The sequence below is a fragment of the Anopheles nili genome, chromosome 2 (assembly GCF_943737925.1).
Source record: "Anopheles nili chromosome 2, idAnoNiliSN_F5_01, whole genome shotgun sequence".
NCBI classification, from domain to species: Eukaryota; Metazoa; Arthropoda; class Insecta; order Diptera; family Culicidae; genus Anopheles; species Anopheles nili.
In genome coordinates this window covers 77,003,822-77,014,493 of record NC_071291.1, presented here as the reverse complement: position 1 = coordinate 77,014,493, position 10,672 = coordinate 77,003,822, and the positions used below count along the sequence as shown (strand labels likewise).

Below are 10,672 nucleotides of genomic sequence, written 5' to 3'. Positions count from 1 at the left end.
CTTGGAGTCTCGCTTACGGCATGTTCAGACCGAAATTGAAATACACTCCCAACAGCATGTGCTCACATAGTACGTCATCCCACAATAAACATAAGAAAGTATAAGATATTTTTCAGCTTCTATTTCATTGTTTGAATTTTTAACCCGAAAGTCCTCCATCTAATGCCAGAGAATAAACCTGCTCAAGAGTTTGATTTCTATATTCGTAGCCTGTTTCAACGGAAAACACATTGAGTACACATCGTGATTTTCACAACGAGAAGAAATTGAACACGATACAACATAATGTTGCTTTTGCGCACACATAATTTCCTCAACATTCGACAATATTTCGAAGGCGGAGCGGTCACACGCGACAGAAACTTACGAAATACATCTGCCTAGAGTAGAAGACACGCTTTTCTGATGTGCAATTGCGTTTCGGTGACCATTTTGCCGTTTTTCTATCGATTCATGTTTTGCTTCGCCGTTTGGTCGCTGTTATGCTCATACAACGGAGAAACAACCTAGAACTAACATTATGCCAGCCGATAGAAAAACACACACACAAGCTATGTCCTGTCTATGCTCTCATGAGCATAACTCTCATAACACAGGGTGTGTATAGCATAATATGCAATTTATATACATTGTTGTTTTTGCTCTCGTATTAGCCTTAGATATATTGTATTTTACTTTAAATCAATCAAATAAATAAGCTGCAATAATGTGCAATCAATTCTCGAATAATATCCTTGTAATTTTTATTAACAAAAAAGATTGAACTTGAATTATTGATTCTAAGGTAGTTTGACAATCAATCTGACATTCCACATGTCACTTATTGTATGTGTTGAAGTGATCAGTGAGTGAAAACTATCGTTTGGACCGGTTTGTTGAAAAAGAATTGATGAATCACGATTAAAAGGTATGTTTGCTCTGTTTTGTCGTCAATGATTACAATTAACTATCATAGTTAGCCGGCACCATCATTTCTCAGCGGCCTTGACATACTGCAAGATAAACCGGAACCGCTTATGATCAAGTACCTTTTGGCGGGCACATCAACACGATCGCCCAATCCTCTTTTGGTTCTAATAAGCTTCCTCTGTTTACAGCCTTAAAGAACATATGAGCTAGGACGTGCTATGCATTCTTATGGCAATAATTATTTCCTTGATTAGCTACGATGTATGAGCCTTTGACACACTTCGTAGAGATTTTTATTATCATTACTCCTCAATTGTTCTTCCACACAAACGGGCTTCTCTTTCTGATCATATTCCTCTTGCGGGATATCAGGTATTTGCCAGCTTTGGACAGAATACATGCTTCACAGGTAGAATATCTAATAGCGGTACGTACCTATGGTTCAACCATGTAGAGAATAGCGGATGCAAAATATTGTTTAAAATCATATCACTTACATCGCATAGTATAAAATCGTGCAAAATAGGTCATAGAACGATAATGTAATTAAAGATATATATTATTGATCAATATCTTCATTTAAATTTCTGCTCTCCTCATCGTTCTCTTGCAGAAATATATAGCCAGATGTATTATCACTCAATGATTACAAGATCTAAACTTTATACAATCAAGTATATGGTATGCTTTTCTATGTAGTTGAAAGCAAACCACGTGTTTGTTTAACATTTGCTTACATATGATACATATTTTTCTAATTATATTTCTTTCTTAGCCAGTTTAGAATAGCGAGTCGCTCTATGGCAGATCTGCGTATTAAATTGGCGCTGATAGATCTCAGCGGAACACTGCACGTGGACGATAAACCTACCGATGGGGCGGTTGATGCTTTAAAGAGGTGCGTTTTTATTATTTAATTTGTTTCAGCGATTTATATAAACCATCTGTATAATTTAAGATTACGACAACATGGTGTCCAAATTAAATTTGTCACCAATACGACTAAAGAAAGCGTCCATTCGTTATACAATCGACTATGCAAGATCGGTTTTGAACTTGAGCAGAAAGAAATTTACGGCTCATTGGCAGCTGCCTCTGATTACGTACGTAAGAACAATCTCAATCCTTACTACTTACTAACCGATGACGCACGAACCGATATGCCTGCAAACGATCCGGATAGGCCGATTGACTCGGTCGTGGTTGGTCTCGCGCCGGAACAATTTTACTATGAAAATCTCAATAAAGCATTTCGCGTACTTCATCAAAATCCTGCAAAACTAAATGTGAGCCTCGTTGCTATCCATGAAGGACGCTACTACAAGACCCCAGATGGCATTGCTCTCGGTCCGGGTTTTTTTGTAAAAGGGCTCGAGTATAGCACAGGCGTTTCATCTATCTGCATCGGCAAACCTAACGAATATTTCTTCCGTTCTGCCTTGCCAGACAATGTTGCTATTGAGGAATGCGTTATGATAGGAGATGTAAGCACGAGGACAGATCAGGCACTCGTAAAGAATCGATTTGTCTCAAGCTATTTTTTTTCTTCCGTCCATAGGATCCAAATGATGATTGTCTTGGGGCAATGCGCATCGGAATGAAGGGATATCTGGTGGAGACGGGGAAATATCAACCGGAAAAGTATACCAAAGCGGACTTACCAGGCGTGACCGGAATATTTGCAAGATTCAGTGACGTAGTACAACATATAATTGAAAGCAGCCGTCCTTAAATTTACGTTTAAGGTGATATTCAAGGTATTGTCCTTCATTACTTTCTTATTAAATTTACATTGTGATATTGAAAAGACATAATTAAAACTAACACTCAATAACACAAAATTTAAGCTGATGACATATAAACCTTTAAATTGTCCTGCTAATTAAATTAACGTCTTTGTTGAAAATGATTGGGTGTTCAGATAGTTCCATCTATTTATCTGTTTTATTATGTTTTCGCCTTCATATATGTTACAGTAGTTGACATACGTTATTGTTTTAGTGACATTATAGTCACCATTCTATTTCAATTTGGATCTAACAAGCCTTCTCGGTCCATGCGAGTGGCCTAAGCACTACGGCTAAGGTAGTAGTGCAACTGATTATGCTGGTCATTGTAACGATTCCTCCATTGGCGTTATAAACAAACGTGGACAAAAATTCTTCTGAGGTTTTTCTTCTCGAACGATTCAAACAGGGTTGGGTTAGTTTTTGCTAAAGTCCATACCTCAAAGGTGTATGTGAGAACAGAAACAATATTTTTTATATGGCCTCAGCTTGGGTTTTACGCCGGGCAGTTTGAACGAGGATGTTTTTTTATGTTGTAGTATAACCGATTGGCTGTCAGCCTTCTACCATGTTTTTACCATCAGAATTGTTCCATGGTTTAAAGGACGAAGATTGAATTGTGTATATTTCTTGATTGGAAAGTAATATATTTTTCAGAGTAACGAAATGAAGAATCAAGCTAGTGGTCTTTCTCTACACAACCACCAACGGATCCTTGTCACAGATAGACACATGAGTTGTAACAGTACCATAAGTTTTAAGCCGCTCATCTAAAATGCTTTTGAATACAGTCAAATATCCTCGCTCCGAATTGCTATGGCCCAGAAGGACGACACAGGTGCCATTACTTGTAGCTTCCAACACCTCATGGTGGGACATTTCTCCGGTAATGTACATGTCTGCCTTAACGCCCTTAAGTACACTAGCTCCTGAACCGGCACATACGGCAAAAGACCGGATTTTGCGACGACCATTTGTTTCAGGTGCGAAACTAACCATAGCATTGCCCACCTTAGTGTGTTTTGTAATTAGCTGCACGGCAGCTTGTTCCGTTAGCGGATCACCCTGAATGTCGCATATACGACCGGCACCATAAATTGGGTTGGACACGTGCTCCAGGATCGGGCGAGAGGTGGACAGCGGTAGTGCTGCCGCCAACCAATCGTTCACTCCGTTCGTCACATTATCCCAGCTTGTATGAGGTGAATAGATGGCAATATCATTCCGAATACAGTCGATGACTATGCGTTCTTTCCAGGATGCTTGGGTGAGTCGCTTAAGAGGAGCAAAAATAGGTGGATGGTAGGAAATTATCATTTGCACACCTTTCTGCCTAGCCTCTTCGACAACCGCTTCCGTTAAATCGATGGCGAGCAGAATGTCTGTAATTGTCCTGCAATAAAACAAAACTTTCATAAAAATATTTTCCCATGCTGCTTTCAACCCCAGTTACCGTGTCTTGTCCCGAGGCTCAACAAGCAAGCCGACGTTGTCCCATTTTTCTGCTAGATGCTCTGGTGCAAATTCATTTAACTTCTTCGCTACTTCCTGAACCGTAGCCATCGTGTTATAACGTATACCACTTTTAGCAAAACTGCGGTACACGTTGAAGAAAACAGTGTATTTTTTTAACATGAACAAATATTCCAACAACGTTTTCCTTTCGTTATTCTTTTTTTTTTTGTTTATTTCCTATGACATATGTCAAATTCCCGGCTTTAGGCCCGGTTACAGATCGTAGCATAATCGAAAAGGGAATATTATATTCAAAAAAATGTGCTGGAATAAAATCCTGCCCAAACCATATTCAAATAGAAAAAAACGAACGCCATTAGTTACCAATTTTTTTGTTTATATTTTAAAATCCATCCTGTTATAGGGACTAGTCCTTGACTAGTTTTTCTTGATCTGTTTTGCGGGATTGTTGCGCTTCTGAGGCGTCCATTTGAGATACGCCGGGTCCACCATTAGTTTGGGTTTTTTGAACTGTGGCATTTGTAGATGCTCCTGGATCAACTTCACTGTCACACATATCACGTGTTGACCTTTCCAGTACTTCACCATGTTCATTGACTGGAGCGTATAGATGATGTCTTCGGGAGTAATGCCAGACAGTTCGCTTAGGTCCTTGATGGTCGTCGTTCGGTAATCTTTGATGAGTTTTAACAGTGTATACGCCCAATAGCTCCGGTAGCTGAGCTTTCCCAAATCTGATAACGGTTTTTCCGGACTGCCTATGATGCCTTCTCGACGCGAGAGCTCGTAGCTAAATGCAATTAGTAGCTTACCGTATCCTTTGCGTTGATACGGTGGTAAAATTAGAATACACGCTACATTGTTTCCCTCCGGAGATTCCTTTTCTTTGGAAAAGTACCCTACGATGTGCTGACCTTCTCGATCAATCTCACACAGTACGTAGAAGTAGAATGGATCAACGTCATAGTACAGAGTCTTGTGATCGAGGAATAGTTTCGCCATTAGACACAGCGTTTGGCAGTAGAACCTGTGATCTTTGCCATCAATTTCAAAGATCGACAGTGTACCCTTGCGGTATATTTCATTGCCAGGTGGCTGTCTTCGAGTGCAGACGGCTTTATGCTCTTTCAAAGTCTTCGCCAAGCGCATGTACCGCAAGCAGTACTCGCACACGTACATCGTGCCAACCTTTCCGTACTCTTCTGGATACGGCGAAAAGTACCACGTATCGATTTCGTACTTCCCAATTCGCAGCTTGTCGATGTATTTTACTTTTGTAATTGCTTCGTGCTCTTTTTCGAGGGCAGCCGTTGTCGGATCCATGTCGGCGTACGTTTTCTGCACGTGGTTGATCTCGTCGTGCCGCCGCTTCTGATTTCGTGTAATTTTGCGATCTGAATCGGCACCGTCGAGGCTGGAGCCAATGTGATCTGTGCTGGTCATCACCATTGCGCCGATCTCTTTTGATCCCGGTTTCAATCCTCCCAGACGACCTGTATGGCTGTCCTTCGCGTTGACCGAGCTCGACCCAAGTGGGCTTTTTCTCACCGAACTTCCGTCGGCAGAGATGGTTGAAGGAAGCGATACAATAGTAGAACGCTCACCGGCTCCCGTCGGGCTGCCGCTCAACATGGGATCGGTCGAAATGCGCTCCCGTGTTACCCATTGATCCAATCGTCGATTCAGACCTTCATAGTGAATATAATACTCCAATTGTGTCGGGTCTGAAGGATTCTGTCGTGACTGTATCAACTGTGCTAGATGCCACGACCCATCCTGTCGCTGGACCATATACTCCTCTCCGATGACCAGTTCATCTTTGTTGCCCTAACAACAAAACAAATATTTTTTTGCATTCTGACTATTCAATTTTCAAGCGCACGTATATTTAGTACTCACGTCTCCTCCGCTCGCATCTGGTGAGCCGGCGGCGCTGGAACTGACGCCATCCGGGCCAACAGGCAACGGCTCATGCGGCTTTTCTTTCACTTGTTTGGCACCGATAGCATCACCGCTTCCTACATGTGCAGCGCCACTTGAGCCTGGTGGTGACGCGCATGAGACGCTTGCGGTCGTCTTATTTTCTTTCTCACTGTCCGCATTTGCGCGCAGAGATTTTTGCGACACCATGTTCGCAAAAGATTCCGCCGGAGTGGTTTTCGTGAAAAATCGATACTAAACAATGTTTAGCAATGGTAAAAGGAAAGAAAGAATTGCGACGCGACCGCTGGGACGCACTGGTGTCAAATAATTCGATTTGTCAAAAGTATGATGCATGAAGGGGCAGAAACTCATTAAGTAGCATTTGACAGTTGCATGCAAACTGTTCGAAAATATGTTTCATTAGTTTGAAAACAAATAACATGTTTGAAACAAAATTAATCTAAATGATAAAATCAAAAAATCATATTGTGTAATCATGAAGCAAGCCCGAAAGAGCTAGCATGATATGAAAGAGTGGATCAAAGTCGTTGTCAACGGAGGAAGAGTAGAAGGTTTGGGCAAAGGGGGTTTATTTTTTGTTAGGATGAAAGAGTATCTGTAGGAATGGGAGGAGAATTTGAATAAAAATCGATACACTCATGCGAACGTTATTAAATCCAAAGTGTAAAACACTCAAAAAAATATCCTTGCCACAACCGTGAACAACAATAGCTGTTCACAAAAAAATTAGGAGCTAATGCTCAACGATAATTTTATTTTGCTTTTTTTCAATCAGAATATTTTTTTAAATATTCAGCGAATTCTATCGCATGTACTAGCTTTTTTTATTGAGCATGACGGTATACATAATTAATACCAAGTTTTTTTTTATCAAATACTATTTGTTTCATGCTAGTTTCGGGCTAGACGCAAAATAGCGATAGATAACTAATCTCTCTCGATAGTAATCTTATTGAACAACCTCACCTCCTACAATCACAAACGTCGCACTATCAGTACCAGTATCAATGGTCAACGATAAAAATAGTACCCCCAAAACATTGTTTTCCCATCAGTCGATTGCAGCTTGGGTAGGCTATAAAACAGAAGCGGTTGATACGTGATGGTCCAGTCCCCTGTGCCGTCCTATCGTGTATCGATAGCCTAAAACTGAGATGAAGATTTCCGCTTACTTAGGTTTCGCGCTGCTCTCGGTATTGTGCACCGTCAATCTAGCTTTTGCGCAACACGATCCATACTTTGCAACCGGCCACAGTACCATCGTGCACCTGTTCGAATGGAAGTGGAATGATATCGCCGACGAGTGTGAGAGATTCCTGGGGCCGAAAGGCTACGGTGGCGTGCAACTGTCTCCGGTAAACGAAAATATCATCATCCGGCTAGATGATGGATCCCGGCCCTGGTGGGAACGTTATCAACCGATTTCGTACAAGCTAGACACGCGGTCGGGATCGGAAGCGGAATTCTTGGACATGTCGCGCCGTTGCAATGCAGTGGGCGTGCGCCTGTACGTGGACATAATCATTAATCACATGGGGGCGACGCAACCCGTGGAACCGGCTATCGGTACTGGAGGATCGACGGCCATTCCTTCAGATCGCCAGTTTCCCGTGGTCCCGTACGGTTGGCCCGACTTCAATACGCCTTGTGCCATCAACGATTGGAATAACCCAATCGAGATTCGCAACTGTGAGCTAGTTGGCCTGCACGATCTGAACCAAGGCGTACCGTGGGTGCGTGATCGAGTCGTTGACTTCCTTAACCACCTGATCGAGCTCGGAGTCGCCGGATTCCGTGTTGATGCCGCCAAACACATGTGGCCTGCCGATCTTGAGGTGATCTTCGGTCGCCTCAACAATCTCAACACTGCGTACGGTTTTGCGCCCGATTCACGTGCATTCCTGGCGCAAGAGGTGATTGATATGGGCAGCCATGAGGCTGTCCGAAAGTACGAATACATCCATCTCGGTACGGTCACTGAGTTCATGTACTCACACTACTTGGGTCGTGCGTTCAGCGGTGGTGATGCACTCCGTTGGTTGTCCAATTTTGGAGACGCGTGGGGTCTGCTCTCCTCACGTGATGCATTCGTATTCGTCGACAATCACGACAATCAACGCGGCCATGATGGCATCCTTACGCACATGCAACCGAAACCGTACAAAATGGCCACTGCATTCGCTGCGGCTTACCCGTATGGTCAGCTTCGGATAATGAGCTCGTTCGCCTTCACTAGCTTTGATCAGGGACCTCCTTCGGATGGACAGGGCAACCTCCTTTCACCTGTCATTACCGCGGACAACACCTGCGACGGTGGATGGGTCTGTGAGCACCGCTGGCGTCAGATCTACAGCATGATCCACTTCCGCAACTTGGCCTGGGGAACGCCAATCGAGCACTGGTGGGACAACGGAAACAACCAGATCGCCTTTGCTCGTGGAAATGTTGGGTTCGTAGCATTTAACCTCGAACCATTCGACATGAATGTCATCCTGCAGACAGGACTTCCGGCCGGGATATACTGCGATGTCATTTCCGGGGCACGTGTGGGCGAAAACTGTACCGGGCTGCGTGTGATCGTAGAGCCGACCGGTTATGCATCGATTTCCATTCAGGCCAACGCTGAAGATGGCGTGATTGCAATTCACAGTGAGGTAGGTTTTATTGAGAAATACTTGATAACTGATGGCAATGTGTGGATCTTTGATGGCCAAAACGATCTCCAATTCTCTTTTAGTCTCGACTCTGAACCCAACGAATAGCGCCTGCTAAACCGGAATGTTCCAAGGAAGTTCCTCGTAGGTACTGCAGTTGTACTGAAACCAACCATCCGCACAAAGCTTTGAGCAAAACAAGGCACTCAAGACGAAGTTTCTCGCATATTCTCTTCTAGAAATAAATCAGAAGAACAAATCAACAAGAATTGTTATTCATTGTCTAAGTAGTTGGTTGAGTGGATTATTATGGAGGCGCATGGTGTTTTATGATAACAGACATGTTTCTCCATTACGTGAAAACTCACCTCTTAAGTAACATCAAAACTCCTTCGGTGAATATTTCTCGTCCACATGACGCATTGGTGCAACAAGCCACCGGACCGTAGGTTAGTCGTAACTTAAGGCAATGAGGCAGGTTGAATTTCATCAGTAACTCAACTGGCACTCCGAATCCAGCACATGCACGCAAGGCTGCTTCCAGTAGCGTGTATGGTCGAATTGTCAGGGCATGCCTACTTTTCATCTTTATTAGCTCAGATGGGAAGTTAAGGCAGTACGGAACAGGGGAACAATTTATCCGTCGATAGCAGCTTGGGTTCCGAATGCGCTTCATCTTGTCCTTGAGTGCGTCGTAGTCGGGAAGCGCAAAGCGTTCCAGAGCAAGCGGGCAGTGCGTCAGACAGTGATTGTTGCTGAACAGTAGCACAAAGCGTAAGGTGGACGTGTTGATGTTAAATGGCAGCTGGAACAGGTTGCATCGTTCGGCGGAGACATAGCACAACGCGGGTAGATTGAACAACCGAGTTGGAATTGACACCAGTCCAAGATTGTCGTCCATTAGGAGATCTTCGAGTGAACTACACTGAGACAGTTCTATAGGAACATACGTCAAGCGATTTTTGCGAATATCGAGCACCTGCAGATTGTTCAAATGTCCGATTTCTAACAAAGAAAAAAAGACAAATGTTGATCTTTTAGTTTAACGCTAAACCATTGTTTTAGCTTTCAATTTCTTCTTCACACCTGGAGGCAGGCGATGTAGGAAATTTCCATTCAGCAGCAGCTTAGTTAATTTATTCAACAGGCCCAACGAAGGAGGTAACCGATGAAGGTCATTTTCCGATAGATCTAACGACTCTAGGCACTCCAAGTGACCAATCTGGTTGGGAACGTTTTCGATCATGTTCCCCGCTAGACACAGAAATCTCAAATGAGTCATTTTCGGGAAAAACCAATCGGGAATGGAACGGATCAAGTTTGCCTTAAGGTAAATTTCGTCAATCGCTTCACACCCCTCGGCACGAAGCTCCTCCGGCACCGAGCTATAGTCGCGATAGCTTAAATGCATTATGCTCCTGAATCCCCCTTCCATGGAGGTTTATACAGAGGAATTTTCAAACACTGCACTTTTTCTACCGCTATATGTGCGATTAGTTTTCTTTCGCAGCAATGACCGTTGATCGTGAAACGCTTTACCGAACACTGTTGCGACGACGAAGACGGTGTTCAACTTGATTTCTATCTCAGCACATGCGCGAACAAGAAACCAACCAACAAATGCACACCAATAATGTCGCTAGCAAATGGACCAAGCGAGGAGACCCCCATCGAGGGTTTGTTTATTTGGCAGATGTAAAATTTCTGTATTGGTATTTTTGTTATTAACAATCTATGCTTGTTATGTTTTACAACAGTTAACATCATTATTGTAATGATGTCAAAATGTACTGGTTACTAAATATCATTCACTCTACTGCTGCTATGCTTTTGTTTTGAAACCGTAACGTTTATTTAGTTGACTTCGTAAAATGGCTACTGAAGGAAAGTAGTATTTCTTTA

General features: G+C 43.0%; 5 protein-coding genes across 5 annotated transcripts; 2 read left to right on the top strand and 3 right to left on the bottom strand.

Moving 5' to 3' along the window:
• Positions 1–867: 867 nt before the first annotated feature.
• LOC128720274 (haloacid dehalogenase-like hydrolase domain-containing protein 2) lies at positions 868–3,780 on the top strand. Its single transcript, XM_053813935.1, has 5 exons — positions 868–907; positions 1,685–1,807; positions 1,868–2,393; positions 2,468–2,666; positions 3,354–3,780. The coding sequence occupies exons 2-4, from the start codon at positions 1,710–1,712 to the stop codon at positions 2,639–2,641; spliced, it is 798 nt and encodes a 265-aa protein (XP_053669910.1). The 5' UTR covers positions 868–907; positions 1,685–1,709; the 3' UTR covers positions 2,642–2,666; positions 3,354–3,780.
• LOC128730210 (NIF3-like protein 1) lies at positions 3,390–4,259 on the bottom strand. Its single transcript, XM_053823241.1, has 2 exons — positions 4,150–4,259; positions 3,390–4,089 (listed from the first exon to the last, which is right to left on the bottom strand). Exons 1-2 carry the CDS (start codon positions 4,257–4,259, stop codon positions 3,390–3,392), a joined length of 810 nt encoding a protein of 269 aa, XP_053679216.1.
• A 290-nt stretch (positions 4,260–4,549) lies between these two features.
• Positions 4,550–6,302, bottom strand: LOC128720271 (histone acetyltransferase KAT8-like). The gene is made up of 2 exons (XM_053813933.1): positions 6,072–6,302; positions 4,550–5,999 (listed from the first exon to the last, which is right to left on the bottom strand). The coding sequence occupies exons 1-2, from the start codon at positions 6,300–6,302 to the stop codon at positions 4,590–4,592; spliced, it is 1,641 nt and encodes a 546-aa protein (XP_053669908.1). The 3' UTR covers positions 4,550–4,589.
• A 968-nt stretch (positions 6,303–7,270) lies between these two features.
• On the top strand, positions 7,271–8,878 carry LOC128730208 (alpha-amylase A-like). The gene has a single exon (XM_053823240.1). The coding sequence runs from the start codon at positions 7,271–7,273 to the stop codon at positions 8,876–8,878; it is 1,608 nt and encodes a 535-aa protein (XP_053679215.1).
• A 6-nt stretch (positions 8,879–8,884) lies between these two features.
• On the bottom strand, positions 8,885–10,205 carry LOC128720273 (leucine-rich repeat-containing protein 28-like). The gene is made up of 3 exons (XM_053813934.1): positions 9,857–10,205; positions 9,139–9,775; positions 8,885–9,005 (listed from the first exon to the last, which is right to left on the bottom strand). Exons 1-3 carry the CDS (start codon positions 10,203–10,205, stop codon positions 8,885–8,887), a joined length of 1,107 nt encoding a protein of 368 aa, XP_053669909.1.
• Positions 10,206–10,672: the final 467 nt, after the last annotated feature.

Excerpts from the sequence above, each read along its gene's own strand:
- LOC128720271 (XM_053813933.1), bottom strand. The coding sequence starts at position 6,302 with ATGGTGTCGCAAAAATCTCTGCGCGCAAATGCGGACAGTGAGAAAGAA. Across the intron at positions 6,000-6,071 it reads CAGATGCGAGCGGAGGAGAC|GGCAACAAAGATGAACTGGT; the intron begins GTGAGTACTAAA and ends TTTTGTTGTTAG.
- LOC128730208 (XM_053823240.1), top strand. The coding sequence starts at position 7,271 with ATGAAGATTTCCGCTTACTTAGGTTTCGCGCTGCTCTCGGTATTGTGC.
- LOC128720273 (XM_053813934.1), bottom strand. The coding sequence starts at position 10,205 with ATGGAAGGGGGATTCAGGAGCATAATGCATTTAAGCTATCGCGACTAT. Across the intron at positions 9,776-9,856 it reads CCTACATCGCCTGCCTCCAG|AAATCGGACATTTGAACAAT; the intron begins GTGTGAAGAAGA and ends TTTCTTTGTTAG. Across the intron at positions 9,006-9,138 it reads GTTTTGATGTTACTTAAGAG|AAGAGAATATGCGAGAAACT; the intron begins GTGAGTTTTCAC and ends ATTTATTTCTAG.
- LOC128720274 (XM_053813935.1), top strand. The coding sequence starts at position 1,710 with ATGGCAGATCTGCGTATTAAATTGGCGCTGATAGATCTCAGCGGAACA. Across the intron at positions 1,808-1,867 it reads GCGGTTGATGCTTTAAAGAG|ATTACGACAACATGGTGTCC; the intron begins GTGCGTTTTTAT and ends GTATAATTTAAG. Across the intron at positions 2,394-2,467 it reads AATGCGTTATGATAGGAGAT|GATCCAAATGATGATTGTCT; the intron begins GTAAGCACGAGG and ends TTCCGTCCATAG.
- LOC128730210 (XM_053823241.1), bottom strand. The coding sequence starts at position 4,259 with ATGGCTACGGTTCAGGAAGTAGCGAAGAAGTTAAATGAATTTGCACCA. Across the intron at positions 4,090-4,149 it reads GAGCCTCGGGACAAGACACG|GACAATTACAGACATTCTGC; the intron begins GTAACTGGGGTT and ends GTTTTATTGCAG.